This window comes from Atractosteus spatula, chromosome 23 (assembly GCF_055471065.1).
Source record: "Atractosteus spatula isolate fAtrSpa1 chromosome 23, fAtrSpa1.hap1, whole genome shotgun sequence".
NCBI classification, from domain to species: domain Eukaryota; kingdom Metazoa; phylum Chordata; class Actinopteri; order Semionotiformes; family Lepisosteidae; genus Atractosteus; species Atractosteus spatula.
This window is the reverse complement of record NC_142728.1, coordinates 14,927,308-14,942,509: the sequence shown is the minus strand read 5'-3', so window position 1 is coordinate 14,942,509 and position 15,202 is coordinate 14,927,308. Positions and strand designations below refer to the sequence as shown.

Below are 15,202 nucleotides of genomic sequence, written 5' to 3'. Positions count from 1 at the left end.
CGCCTCTGTGACCCTCAACACTCCAGAAGACTAAGGATTCTTACACACATCATGCTTTTAGCAGGGAGAGCCGCAGTGAACGGCTCCGATAGGCGCATGTACGGACACAGGCACCAGACACACACGCGCACCCCTAGAACAACTGCAGCCTCCTCTGAAACATCTGGGAGAGCTCTTTCAAACTCGCGGGGAGAGAGAGAGAGAGAGAGAGGGGAGACAGGACCGGCTCCCGGTCTCCTGCCTGTCCGCCCTCTCGCCCAAGCGCTGTGTCAACGGCACACTTCCCACACACACAGACCGCGCGCGCAGAGGAACAGGGGAGCGTTTGCAAAGCCGGGGGGGAGTCCCCGCTGCCCCCTCGTTCGCTTGACTGCTCCCAGAGGGCCCAGCCAGCTGGTTCTGACAAGTTCCCAAGCTCCTGCCTCTTCCTGTTTTAAAGCGCACCCGGGTCCTTGTTTTCGTTTTGCAGATATGGGTGCAGACTGGTTTTATCATCGTCGGGCGATACCCACAGTCTGGAAACGGTCCAGGCGTGTGTGCTCGGGACTACAGGAACCCCCTAACCACCCTAGTGATCTCCCTGCACCCCGAAACTCTGCACCTCTTTGTCAAGCAGCTGAAGAGCCCCAGGAGACTACACGTGAGAGCTGGGATGGGGGGGTGCTGTTTTATTGAGGGGAAGGGGCAGGTTTGTAAAGCCTAACTTAGTTGTGACCCCCCCTCCCTCTACCCACTGTGAGCTCAGCAAACACTCCAGAGCCAGGAACCAGCAGCTTCTGGGATGAAGCAGAATGGAAAAGCAAGGCAGGGCCAAAACTTCAGGAAAAACACACAGGAATCACTCTCCTTTCATATCTCCCCCCGAGTAAAGGTTTAATGATTTTTTTTTTCTTTACGGACTTGTACACAAATGTACAAAATTACAGCATCCATTTCAGATTCGTTTTCCACATTGATCACAGTGTTACAACATTCGACAATAAAAAAAATTCAACCAAAAAAAAAAAAAACACGCACTCAACACACAATGGAACATCCATAATCACAAAACTGGCTTTTAAAAATCTCGCTTTGTACATTTTTTTTTTCCAAACCAAGCTGCTGGTATTCTCTCTTTTTTTTAGCTTGCTGAAAAAGCAAAACACGATCAGAACTTGGTCCAAAAACACCAACTTCAGACTTTCACTCCATACAACCATTTCATGTTTATTTATTTTTTACTCCTATGCCATAAATGTTATGACACATCAAGTAAATCTCGAAATAACCATCGTGCAACTTCTTTTGTTACAATGATCTTACCATCAAATGTATTGTTCCCCTTTCACTAAAGCAGGACTGCACTTCAGAAACAAAGTGCTTCGAGATCTTATTTTATAATATATATATTTATATATACACCCCAATCACAGAAATATAAATGACTTTGCAAACATTACGTTTCACAAAGCAGCACACTAAAAGAAGAGTACAACCTGGAGCTTTGTATACAATAGTATTTTGCTGTGTTTTTTTTTTCTATTTAGAAAAAATAAAGTTGTTGGTATTACACCAACATTTTTTTTTTAAAAAAAAAAGACAAAACAGTTATCAGTGCAATGTTAAAAATAATAATTAAAAAAAAAAAAGATTTCTCAAGTTTAACACAAAGCGATGCATATCGATTCAGCTTCTTGGCCCCCAACCACGAGGGGCCCCGGGTTTTGGGGGGGGGGGGGGGGGGAGTACAGACCCCCCGAGACTCCGCGCGGACGCAGGACAGGACAGAAACTCAGACACGCGGGTACACAGAGGCAAAAAAAAAAAACTGTGTTGAAAACGCAGAGAACAGTTCTAGATGTCAGAGGGAAAGCGAACACACACACATTCGCACAAAACTCTTGATGTATTTATTAGGCGGGATGTTCAAGCTCCTTCTGTTGGACTTCGACGTTGACGAGACAAAAATAAAACATTTATTATATATAAAAGCAGCATTGCGAAAAAAAAAAAAAGATTACTAGGTGCCATGATTTCAAAATGCAATTCGACTGCAGGTTAGTCCGTCTTCCCATTGTAGTCATGCGCTTTGCATTGAAATGTGGGCCTAGAATCACGCAGGAATTAACCCCCCGTGTTTATCTGTTTAAACACAAAACAAAAACAACAACAAACAATCGTATTAATAATGATCACGAAACTCCTGCTCAGTAGTAAATATCCGTTGGCCTCAGCTCCTGCGCGTTTTCCCCAAAACAGACACTAGGCGGCGTAAAAAAACAAGGATCCGTATTTTGTGCAACAAACTCCCTGACCTCTTCCCCCCCCCACCCCCAAAAAATTCATGCAATAAATCTTATTTCTGCTAATCAAAATCGGAAAACAAAATGCAAAAAACAGTTCGTTTACAAAGCGGTTCTTTTCTTTTTTTAAATTCAATCCTTGAATTCTGACGTTTAAAAGGAAATGGATCAAGTCAGAACGAGCCGGTCCGACAGGCGGGGGTCCGGTGGCGTTTGCGGGAGATCTCCGAACTGCGGGTTTTTGCAAAAGATCCGGGAGGCTGGTGCTGGAGGGGGCTGGAGGGAGTTCGAAGGGAACGGATCAGGACTTGGGTCACTCCTGGAATAACCTTTATTCCAAGGAAGCGTGATCAAACGGCACTCCCGAGAAGAGTGTGTTCTCCTTATCCACTGCGTTGGCCTTTTCAAGAAAACACCCAGGCGCAGAAACCCACCCAGTGTAACGGCGTTCCCCCTGGCTTTCCAGTCTCCTACTCCACTACTTCTCCTGTAAAAAAAAAGTGTCGCCAAACCGCACAAAAACGATCTCTTGGAAAAACCGTCAATACTGCATAGTCGAGGTAGTTGCCGAAGGAAACCTATATATATATACACATGCATATATATATACATACAGTAGAGAGGAGTGTTCTTTTGAGGAAAAAAAAAAGTAGTTACAAATTAAGTTTATAGTGTGGGGTCTCCACGTTGGACTATATCATATTGAGTCCGGAGCAGCTTTGACATCATACATTAAAACAAAAAAAACAACAATTTTTAAACCTATATAGGTTTCAAAATGGAATAACAATCATAGCAACATTTCAAGAACAAAAAAAAAAATCTCAATGTACCTTCATAAATACAGGGAAAAAAAAAAACCCTAGCCCGGAATCACATTAACCGACTAGGGCGTGTGTTAAAAATACTGAAAGGAGATCGATCGAGAAGATGATATTCCAATCGCGACTGTTTTTTTTTCTGTGAGAAAGAGGATTTAGGTAGCGAAAAACGAGCCCACTGGGCGAAAGTTTGCTGGGATCCGCGTCCCTCCGGAAACACGGCCCGTCTAGAGGATTGTATTGCGTCTATAAAGCTATGCTGTACAGTACTCTCCAACACGCAACGGTTTTATATATATATATCTGTAAAAGAAAAAAATAACACAAAAAAAATAGACGCTTGGGATGCTCTTGAACGCCGCTTTGAGGGAGGAAAAAAAAAATCGCCAACAGCCACAGAGAAACCGTAACAAACCCATATAGGTTTAAAAAATTAAAACAGCACATCGCCCTCCGACTTTCTTTAAGTAAAACGTTGGGAGGGGGGGGTGGGGGTCCCGTCTTTGACCGGCTCTCCCACCCTCCCAAGAGAGAGGAAAGTAATGTCCCCCCCCCCCCCCCCCACAACACACACTACACGATAATTTAAATAAGGTCAGAGTGAGCGACCACACTTGCAGAGGCCAGACCGATAAAACCAGCGTTTCCACTGCGGAAGCCCCCCCCACGGGGCTAGAGACGGCGGAAAGAGAGAGGAACCCCCCCCCCCACCACCACCACCACACACAAACAACTACACAACAACAACAACAAGACAGCGAGGTGGAAAACGTCGTCGTGTCGTTTTACACCTTTAAAAAAAAAAAACCCCAGAACAAAAGAAGAACTTCTGACGGAGCAAAGAGGACAACCTACCGAGGGGCTCGGTCTGGAAATATCAAAAATGGTTTCGGTACCGACTCGACGCGAGGTGCGTGCGTGCCATTTTTTTGTTTTTTGCCGTTTCCGAGCCAAAATCCCCAGGGAAGAAGGAGGAGGAGGAGGAGGGGTGTCTCTGTCCAGCGCACCTAAGACTGGAGGGTGGGCGCGCACAAGAGACACAGTCCTTCGCTGTCTCTCTCTCTGTGTGTCGTCCGTGTCTGCTATTGCTCCGGTCAGCTAACCCGGGGAGAAATGCAGGTTGTCTGCCACACACACACACACAAATTTGTATGGGGGGGCTGGTAGTCTCGGCGAGGCGTCGGGAACGGGTTGGGAGAGAGAGAGAGAGACAGGGGCGCCCTTGGCGACTCTCTCGGGTTTTTTTTTTTGTGTGTGTGTGTTGTGTGTGTGTGTCCATTTTGTTTCCCTTTACCTGCCGGGCGGCTCACCGTGCGCCCGACGAGTACTTCGCCTTGGTGATGAGGTACAGGACGATGTCCTGGTGGCCCCCGAAGGCGGCGATGTGCAGGGCGCTCCAGCCGTCCCGGTTGGCCAGCCGGATGTCCGCCCCGAACTTGACCAGCAGCTTGACCAGCTCCAGGTTGCCGTCGATGACCGACTGGTGCAGCGCCGTCTGGCCCTCGGGGCCGAAGGAGTTCACGTTAAACTCGCAGTTGGTCATGTTCTGCAGCAGGGAGTGAAGCTCCTTCGTGTTGCCCTTCTTCACCGCCTCCTGGAACACCCTCTGCGGCGCGGAGCACGGCGAGATCTCGGCCTGACTCATGCTCGGCGAGGGGGGGGGGGCCGAGAGCGGAGCCGAGGAAAAACGAGAGATCCTCTATACGTGCGGGGGGGGGGGGGTGTGTGTATATATAGCAAAGCCAAAACCTGCAACAGCGGCCTAGACTTAGAAGAATTTTAAGAATTCCCCAATAGATCTGTTAAAGCACTTTTTGTTGTTGTTTCAAAAAACAAAGATACAAAAAATGCGTTTTTAAAAGTAGGGGGGGGGGGGGAACCCCACAGTCGCCTGTAAGCTCCCGAAAAGGGGGGACCGCAGAGTTTGAAGAGGACACACTCGGTGTGCAAGAAAAAAAAAATGGGTTGGAAAAAACAACCCGAAGATGTCGTGGCTTTGTAACCGTATTCTTCAGCAGCCCTTTGAGCCGAAAACCCCTCGCCGCGTCCGGATGGAGGCTGTAGCAGCAGATTGCAGGAGCGGAATTCAAGAGAGTCGCGTTCGGCTTGCTTCTTCTCCGGCGGCGGGGGATGAAATCGTTTGTAGGAGCAATTACAGCAACAACACCCCCAAAAATTAAAAACACAACAACAACAACAGTATTTCCCAACAGAGCGATGAGTTGCACGCCGATACAGACTGACGGGAGGGGTGTCTTCTCGTTCCTTCAAAAAAAAAAAATAAGTTACCTCCTCTTGCGAGCGTCTCGTGAAAATCCCTTTATAAGCCCCCAGTCGCTCGAAGCCCCTTTTAATTTATGGCATTTGTTCTGCTGCAAAAACGGAAACAAAAACACAAACCCGTTATTATAGGGAAAGACTCCTGACATACATGTTGCATGCGTGTGCGTGTGTTAAAAAAAAAACAACAACAAACTTTAACAGCGCAGAAAGCTTTAAGGATCATGCCGAAAGGGTCAAGACATCGGCGGCTGCATTCCCCCACTACTTGCCTGTACACCCAGGAGGAGTCCTCAAGAGAGCCTCTGTATTAATCCACCGGTGCGACCCCCCTGCTATCCGCTGGTCCGCTCAGCCTGTGTCTGCTGGCGAGCGGGGCTGACGGGACCGTTTTTACAAGCCCCTTATTTGCATAATAATGGATTCCCTTAAACCGAGCTCTGCGTAGAAGGGGCGGGGCCCGCGGACGGTGATTGGCGGTTGACGGCCCGTGGGCGGGGCCCCGAAGCCGCAGTTCCGCCCTGTGTGCGTGGGGGGGCGGGGTTTACACCGCCTTCCCCCTTCCCCCCCCCTCCAGGCGAGCCGTGGAGTGGGCGGGGTTACGTTACACCCCAGGGACGGTCTGCGTGGAGCGTCGAAACGAGAGAAACGAAAACACTCCCCCCCCCCCAAAATAAAGAGTCTGTCATGACTAAGTCGGTCGGTATTTTTATTTTTCATGAAAACATGTAATGCGCACATTTTATCGCGACATGTAACGAAAACATTTGCTTCTTAAACATAGTACACGCCTGCAACAAAGTTAAACATTACAGGTCTTGCAATGCAGAAAACAAATATTGTGAATCAGAACTGCAACAGACCATATACAGCGTTTTAACAGTTGGCAGGGGTATTTTATGAAAATGCTCTGCAATGATGAGTTTTTTTCCAGCCGTTTCAAGAAAGAAGCGACGGTATCGGTCTAGAGGCAACATGCCTGGGCAGCTTGCTCCACACCCCCACAACCCTTTGTGCAAAGACATTTTTGAACGCCCTTCCCTGCAGTTTCCAACGTGTGTCCTGCGGTTCGTGTTCGAGGACTGCGTCTGCCCCAGCCCCATGCCTCTGACGGTCCGGGAACAGTTGAGTCGGCTCCTCTGTTGAGGGCCTCACAGTTAAATTATTTTTCGTCTCGCCCGGCAGCGTCAGGCCGAGAATCGCTTGTGGGCTGTGGGACGAGGGGGCAGCCCGTGGTATCGCTCTTGAGCGTGTCTCCGGGTGGATCCGAGGGTTAATTTGACGATACCTGATCTGACAAACAGGGGGCACAAGCGGTCAGTTTGGGGGGGGATGGAGTCCGGATCGTGGAGACGAGGAGGAGGGGGGGGGGGGGTACCGGCCGTTCAAGATCCACCCGCGCCTCTCAATATGCGCACTTCAGGAGCGTGCATCTCGTCCGGACCTTGGGATCCGGCATGTCTTCCAGCTTTCACGGGACACGGAGCTCTCGGAAGCGCCTGGTTTCGGCCTCTGGGATAACGGCAGGCCTTCGTGAAATCACGCCTTTCCGCATTTCACGCGTGTGCCCGTCGAGAGCAGGTGGAGCTGGCTCATGGGGCACTGCGTGTGGTTGTAGAAAAGGACCAACCCAAACATCTGGCTGTTCTCTGGACATCAAAACAAAGCCGGCGACAGCCTAATATCGCAGGAAATGCTTTGTAGATAAACGGGGTATAAGGGCACTTCGACGTATCGAGAACTTGTTCCGAATCGCCGCGCAGAGATGCGTATCTGGCGCTTGAAGGGCAACACATTGCCACAGGAGCCTCTCGGGCACGACAAGACAGCGAGCCTTTTTTTAATAGACGAGGTTGAGAGGGCTTGCGCATTCATGCGGGGAAAACGTAAAGAAAAAACCACTTTACGCGCAGAGGCAGGACCGCGAAGCAGTTTTTGAACTCCCTGTTTTTGTTTTTGTTTTTGAACATCTACGGAAACATTTACAGCCAAGTGCTCTGGCGCCCTCCGGCTCCCGAACCGCAACGCTGATGTGAGAAGTTCGGCGGTACCGTCCGAAACGGGGTGGCCGATTTCTGAGTCCGCCTCTAAGGTGGGGGGGGGGTGCAACAGCGCTGTCGTCCTGTTTAAGTTCTGTTTATCATCCAGGTGGGGCTGCACACTGGTGGTGGGGATCCCCATTACCTGTAAAGCGCTTTGAGTGGGGTGTCCAGAAAAGCTCTCTATAAGTGTGAGGGATTATTATTATTAAGTGTAAGATTAGACCCACCCGCAATAAAAAAGAGAAAATTATAATATGGTAAATTCGCGTCTCTTATTCTGCTTATATGCTTCTGTCGGGGTTTTCCCTCTCGATGTAAACTGCGTCTCGCCCAGAAGTTCCTCCGTGTGCACCCACGGGCCGCGCCGACACTCGGGGCCCGACAACAGCGACGAGCCGCCTCGCCTCCCTTCCCCGCTGGAGGCGACACAACCGTGAACCCCGGCTGTTCAGACTGACACCCCCCATCACGAAAACACAAAACAAACCCCGCAGCTGCGCGGCGGGCGGAGCCGGCTCACGCCTTCGCGTCCTCGCTGCCGCCCGTGCGGTCGGGCCTGCCTCCGACTCTGTGAAATTCACACCTGTGCCAAGCTCGGCGGGACATCCTCGCAGACTCCTCGGTTTTATTTCGAATTGTTGTAACTGCTAGGTATTGCGACGTTTCTGCCTACATTCGCCTTTACACTACAGTTGGACGTTTTCCTTACACTATGAAATACACGACTGTAGCCGTCGCCAGCGCAGCCAAAGGCCTCATTGTGGTGAGCAGGGCTGTCACTTAGTTCCTGGGTGGCCCGGAGTCTCCTGGGCGTTTTTTACTTCTCCCGAGTCTGTTACATAATTGGCCTAATTATTTAATTGACTGCATAATTGCAATCCGTCTAAACGGGCTTTGAGGTGATTTAGAGGTACGGTTAATAAAGTGAGGGTTTTGAGCGATCAGCTGCACAGGACCTTAAAAAAACCTAATTAATACATTAACTAGGGTTAAGTGTTCGCCACCCAGGTGGGTACAAGAGAAGCATTAGGCGCTCCAGGTACGCGGTCTGAGGTCTTCGGTTCTCTAAGCGGTACGGAACTTTGCAGACGCTCCCTTACTGCCGGAGACCGCAGGAATGTGCGGATTCGAGCGCTCCTGCACGACACACATTTGTCTGTCTCTCTCGCTGTCGGCGAGAAGAGCAGCTCTTATCGCCTCAGTAAAGTCACAGCAAAGGTGTTCATTTTCTAACAACGTGCCCGCTAACAGCCACCGCACGTCAGCGATGTCTTGTTTCATTTCTCCCAGCCCGAAGAACTGACCAGCAGGAAATATTTCAAGCTCCAACGAGTGGGACAGATACCAGTTCTCGCCTTCTAGTTTTCAGTAAAACTGAAAATGGGCTTCACACCTCAGACCAGCCTTTCGAGTTGCATTAAAAAAATCTTCCAAGACAATCTTGTAATCACGGGTGCGACACCTATATGACGTCTATGCACCTTCAGATTTCCAAACGACACTTCAGTGAAAAAAAGTCATATTTTTGTAGTGTGAGTCTTAATTGAATGCCACATAGAATGTCTAACCATCGAGCCCTTTTGATTTGCGCTCAAGGCCCCGAGCACCTTACGATCAGATGACACAGGAGCGAATCTGTGCTGGTGAAATGCGACTTATTTTAAATACTAGGTCAACCTGTCGCGGACGTGCAGTTTGAAAGCGCTTCTGAAGTTCTGCAACCCGCACTAACGCAACGGGTATTCAAACGTCCAGAAAGGCAGCTACAGACACAATACCGGCGAGTATTTCGCGGGTGCAACGAGAGGAAGGAAAACTGAGACACATGCAGAACACTGTAGCGCTAATACTCCGGTGTAGGTCCGCACTGCACGCCTTACTGTGCGATTTGGCGCGCTTGCTCCTGACAGAAGACGTGACAGCATGGCGTGGGCGGGGCCAGAGGGCTGGTGGGCGGTACCTCCCCCCCCCCACTGGAGCGGGTGTGACGTCTCCCCGGAGGAGGCGGGGCCCGGGCGATACAGTTCCTGACCACGTGTTTGAAGAGCGTGGGAAAGAGGCGAGCTTTTCTTCCCAGCACAGGGGAGAAGGGGAGATCATATATCGTGCTACCGCTTAAAGCTCAAGGCTGCTCGACTATAAAAGCTGAGGGTAAAGCACCGAGCCCAGACAGGGGGAAGGCTGAGCTATTTAAAAATAATAAAAAAAAACCCGCACGAACACGGTTAGGAACAATCATTTCGGTGCTGATCGCCCTGTGTCTGAGCCTTACAAATATGTACAAATCAGATGGGAATCAAGGTTTAATTTGGGCACAGAGGGCGTAAAGGAAACCGCGGCTGTGAAAAACAGTTGCAAGTTGAAACAAAGGCTTTCTCCTGCGCCGCGCACAATGCCACTGCCGGTGGGAGCTGGATCTGAGCTACCTTTTCATATTTTCCTGCCGAAAGCTGTGAATGTGACCTCATGGCCCCGTTTTTTTTTAACCAAAAACGATCAGCTGCTGTTCAGTATTTGTTTCAGAGAGGAATAAGCAGCATATTTCCCACCCCTCCCAATCTGTGCAGAAACCGTTTTATTTTGAAGGGTTTTTTTTTTTGTAGAAGACGCACAACTACCCTCCAGCCAATTGGAGGGGGTCACCTCTGAATTGCTAACGCTGCGCGTAGCTCTCACAAGCGACACGGCGTATACAGTTAGTCAAAATGCCGTCCACAAGTTTGACAGTTCATTACAAATTAATTACTGTGACAAAAAAAAAGGTTTCAATCGAAGCATACATATCGAAGTTTCTAACAGTTACCTTACAATCCCTCGCCATCCGTGGAGGAGGAAGCAAAACTTTAGTAAAACAATTGGCTTTTATACTCGTCGACGACATCTCGACCAACCCTGTATATATTCACGATCGAATGACCCTGTCGCAAAATACAGGCGGATTAGGGAATTGTGTGATGTTTTGAATTAGGTGAAGGGGTCACCCATCTTAAAACGTCGCAAACGCCTTCCGACAGCACGCTCTGACGCGTTTTCAGCCACCTCTCTCAAGAGATCCATCGAAGGGGAGTTGACGAGACTCGGCCTGTCGCGTTGACGGGTGGGCTCGGAAAACAGAAACCCGGTTTGCATCCATCACCAGCACACAGTACTGCACCCCCCCCCCCCCCCGTCCAGCTCTCTGCCTGCAGCGGCGTTCAGGACTTCCAAAACCCCCACCTCCTGAGCACCCGGCAAACAAGCGCTCGTCGCATGCTTTCGGGAAAAGGTACCGATCTTGAGATATTGATCACCGCATGCTCCGGGAGGGTCACTGTGATTAATCAGTCGTTCCTGAGAGAGCGCGCAACCCACCTGAGGTGTTGCATCTGCGCTATTTCGCTTCCTGGACGAGAGGGGACGACCTGGGCACGGGTGTTGAGCTGCCCAGCTGCTGCGTGCCACCCCTGGCACCGCTGGCGTTCCCTGCCTGCGTTCACCCCTGCCGAGCTTCAACGGGGCGGCCAGTGGTGAGCAGCAGGGTGATCTGGCTGCTGGCACCCATCACCACTCGCTTAACTTACAGAACTGCGGCCCTTACGAGCCAGGGGGGGGGTCCCTCAGCTCTTTGCTTTAAATAATCAGCGAACGTCTCGCCAGGAACCGGCGGGAACAGAGACCGGGCTTGTCCAATCTCTAGGGAAGGCCCCGGGACAGATCCCAACAAGACAATAATAATAATGATAATGTTTCTTTATTAGCCCTATAGAATTTCTCGCATTAGGAATTCGTCTTTTCGCATACCCCAGCTTTTCTCCATGAGACACAGACACACAGACAGGGAGAGAAGCTGGGGGTCAGAGCGCAGGGTCAGCCATTGTACGGCGCCCCTGGAGCAGTTGGGGTTAAGGGCCTTGCTCAGGGGCCCAACGGAGTAGGATTCCTCTGCCAGCTGCGGGATTTGAACCGGCAACCTTCCAGCCACAGGCGCAGATCCTGAGCCACAGAGCTAGACAGCACCTGCAGCCTGGCGCGAAGCATTAAGTCACAGATGGGCGGCCTGTAGTGCGTCCATTTGCGTGACCCCTGGTTGGCTTTCTCAGTGGCTGAAGGCGGCATCCCAGCTCGGGTGCGCTCCCGGCTTCCCGCAAACCAGACCACGACGCCACGGGACCCGTCGGGCTGCGGAATCCCAGTGGTCACGTGCTCCCAGTGGATCCGACTTGGCTGGCTCTCCCGCCAGGATTTACAGATCACCAGACGGGAGAACAGGTCCGGGGCTGGCTATCCTCCGGACAGGCCGGAATCCGTGCCGTGCCTTTCGGTTTTAAGGCTGACCCTACGAGGTGCGTTCCGTCCCGCCCCCCCCCTCCCAGCACGGGTCGGCCTTTTCCCGGGATCGTCCAGGCAGGACAGCGGCCAGTGGGCTCATGCCGGAAATCCGGGCACCAGTTGGGATTCGACCTCCTGTTCCTGGTCTCTTTCCATCTTCAGCTGCGCCCAGAGGCCGGGGAGCAGGGTATCCGGTTTTCATGCATGCCCACCCCCCCAAAAAAAACTTCCAAGTAACAACAACAACCGCCAAACTCCCATAAACTCCAAATATTCTCCACTCCACAGTACCTTGTGAACAAACGCCAGCTCTTTTACGACACTGCAAACTGTGAAACCATGTGGACACTGGCCACAGAAATAATTCCCCTGGGGGGGGGTTTGGAGATGGAAAAGGTTAATTTGCCAAGTCCACGATTCCCAGCCTGAAGGCAGTTATCTGGGGACCACTGCCTTTTGTGGGTTTCTGTCAGAGATGGGGGGGCATTTTCCAAACTCCAGTCTTATGCCCGTGTGACCCCCCCTCCCCCCCACACATAGCCTCTGCAGATTGACACTGCACTCTGAGCCCCGAGTCCCTTCACCTCCCTCCTCTGCAAGCAAACATCTCCCATCAAGGTGCTCTGCTCTCCTTCGGACCCTTCTGAGCAGAAAGGCACCTGCTCACGCCGGAGGGTCTTCACAAAGCAGGGAGGCCAGCGGAGCCTGAGAGGTGCTGGAATTCACAGATGCGCAAGAGAGGGGATTCTGAAAAAGCGTTTTTATTAGGCGAATTATCACCCACTGAGGTGACACAGACACAAGTCCCCAGCATCAGGCCGGAAAATGCGACACCCCTGCTGGAGAAGAGAAGCATTTTCCTTGCCAGAGCAAACCTATTCGAATACAAAAAAAAGAATTAAAAAACATGTTGTTCCCGTTTGGACTCAACGGTTATTTGAGGCGGCGTAAGACGAAAGAACTAAAAACCTGCATCTCCATCGCGAAGCTTTAAAAGAAGTCTAGCAGACGGGATCAGTTTTTTGTTTTTTGGCAGAACAACAGAAGGTCCCGCTGTCATAAAAACAGGCCGACGGGTTTTAAAACAATCCGAGCTTTTACCCAAGAGCCCTAAGAGACGAGACTCGGGGGGGGGGGGGGGGACTCGCTAAAACAAACCACTCATTCTCCTTCTGCGGAGAACTCCTCTGATTGCACTTGCGCGTACTGTGTCCTTTCCCGCCTCCCTATCCCCCACCCTCCCGGAGCCTCGAGATTATCCTGGCCCTGCCGCGAGGACTGCTCCGGGGCGTCAAGAGTAAACAAAAATAAAAAAAGGAGGGGGGGGGGGGGAATTATTGTCAATCTGCAACATTAGACAAGCGTTGTGTTGCAAAGAGCAGAAGCAAGGTGTACAGATCCTACAGAGGTACAGACGACAGGCAGAAGGTGTGGATTGGGACAGTACTGGTGACTTATTGTCGAAGTCTGTTGCTACAGCGGCTTCTGCGACGCCGAAACAGGCTGACCAATCGAACCCTTGCCTTCGGGCTTGCAGACGAGGAGCCAAGACAACTGGGGGCGTTGGGGTCCCTGGGGGGGGGGCTGCGGTCAGTCGGTCAAGTCCTGGTAGAGGGATTCGCCCTCCCCGACGTGCAGCACCTCCTGCAACTGGGACAGCACCCTCCCGAAGTGGGAGCCCTCCCAGAAGACCTTGCCGCAGCCGGTGCAGACGTAGAAGAGCTCCACCTTGCGGAGGACGCCGGGGGGCACGGCGTGCAGCTGCAGGGCGGCGCCGCCGGCGAAGGTCAGGGTCCGGGGGTCCATGTCCGCCGGGGGCGCCCACTGGCACTGCGAGGCGTAGCGGGGGGCGTCGGGGGAGGGGGGAGCGGCGGCAGCAGCAGCAGCAGCAGCAGCGGCTGGGGGGCAGCCCTCTTTCGCCCTCTTCTCCGGCTCTTCGGAGCCACTCCCCTGCTCCGGAAGCAGGCCTGGGAAAATCAGAAACGCACAGCTGATGCCCCCAAAGGCTCTGGGCAGCCCATTCGGCGGAACGTTTAGGCACTCCCAGCACAGAACGAATTCGGGATAACGGACAGTAACCATAGCCTGGGGGAAGGCGAGGATGATGAGTTTCGTCGACATTCTTCCAGAGTTTGTAACTGCACTGCGGTGGTGGCGGCTCAGGAAGCTGGAATGGGATCGCTCGGGGCTCCCAGCCTCCGCGATTACGCACCTGGGCGCTCTCAGCTGCAGGACAGGACAGGCACACCTGGGGCGGCCCCAGTGACTCACCTCCTCCTCCTTCACTGCTGTCTCTCCACAGAGCGCTCTGCCGCCAGGTGCCAGGCGGAGAGAGATGCTTTGCGCCTCCGTTACGGTGCAGGTGCCTTCCTCGTCTTTCTCCGGCTTCCTGTCTCACACCGATCCAAGCTGCACTCACTGCTCAGCCACTGTGCACCGGCCCTGACCACTTCCTTAGCCCGTGGGTAACTCTGCCTGTCCCCGACCCCACCCTGGGGACCCCCGGAGATCGAGCTCCTTCTGCAATTCCCAGAGAGATCCGACTAGGCCCGCGTGCTCGACCTGAAGATCAGGAGCCAGCCAGGAGCAACGCCCCCCCCCCCTCCCAAAAAAAACTCACTCACAGAAAAAACTCAAGAGGGATTTTCTCCCGGCTGGAATCAAAGAACGGTCCCCTCTCTGCCCTTTGGGAATTCTTTTCACGGTCATTCAACATGCCTGCGGTACGGTCGAACACATGCCTTTCTGCTCTGTCGCTCCAAGCTGACGGACCCTCTGCAGGGAGACCACTCTCACAGGAAGTTGTCTGATTTGCTTTCCAGCACAGAGACAAGCGAAGGGAAAACCGACGTCGGACTGGACGCGTATTCCCGGCTGACTCTGCCCTCCTCAAGCCCGCAGGCAGTGGAAGTGGTTTCCGTCCAGCGTGACGTCTCCCCACTGCTCTAAGGAAACTGGCCTTGCAGAAGTGGCATTCCAGATTTTGTCAACTCCCTGGTCTTTGAAACAGAAACCAAAGGACGCAAGAAGTGTGTACTGGGGAGTACATTTAGAACTTGGCATGGGAGACATGTCTCTGCGCAAAGGGTGTTGGGAGTCTGGAACAAGCTGTTCAGCCATATTGTGAAGCGGCTTTTTTCAAGTAACGGCTAATGAGATTTTTCTCCTGTCCTTATGCCAATAACCAAGCAGACATTCTCAATCCAAGCACTACCAACCACAAAAAAAACCCTAAAAGCTCCCTGCTGTCTGATGGACGACTACACTGGGGACATCCCGAGAGACAGCCCTCAGCAGGCTGGGAGGACTCATTCCCTCTCTCTTCCTCCTTTTTAAAGCTTTAACAAAGATATCCCATGGCCTCTGTCTGCCGACATACTGGACACAGCAAAATCATCAGCTAGAAGCTTGAAGTTGTCGACGCGCTGGTGAATTAACAGCAGACACGCCTGCAGGGCCAACAGGCCGT

At 51.9% G+C, this 15,202-nt stretch overlaps 2 protein-coding genes across 6 annotated transcripts in view; both read right to left on the bottom strand.

The window, feature by feature from the left end:
• Window positions 1-3,231: 3,231 nt before the first annotated feature.
• On the bottom strand, window positions 3,232-5,787 carry nrarpa (NOTCH regulated ankyrin repeat protein a). The gene is made up of 2 exons (XM_088940431.1): window positions 5,656-5,787; window positions 3,232-5,475 (listed from the first exon to the last, which is right to left on the bottom strand). Exon 2 carries the CDS (start codon window positions 4,746-4,748, stop codon window positions 4,410-4,412), a length of 339 nt encoding a protein of 112 aa, XP_088796557.1. The 5' UTR covers window positions 4,749-5,475; window positions 5,656-5,787; the 3' UTR covers window positions 3,232-4,409.
• A 6,691-nt stretch (window positions 5,788-12,478) lies between these two features.
• Window positions 12,479-15,202, bottom strand: part of exd3 (exonuclease 3'-5' domain containing 3) — a 75,378-nt gene continuing 72,654 nt past the window's right edge. For all 5 annotated transcript variants that reach the window (XM_088940430.1, XM_088940425.1, XM_088940426.1 and 2 more), the window contains one exon: window positions 12,479-13,700. In XM_088940430.1, the coding sequence (XP_088796556.1) occupies window positions 13,324-13,700 (377 nt within the window). In that variant the 3' untranslated portion in view covers window positions 12,479-13,323. The remainder of the gene's footprint in view (window positions 13,701-15,202) is intronic.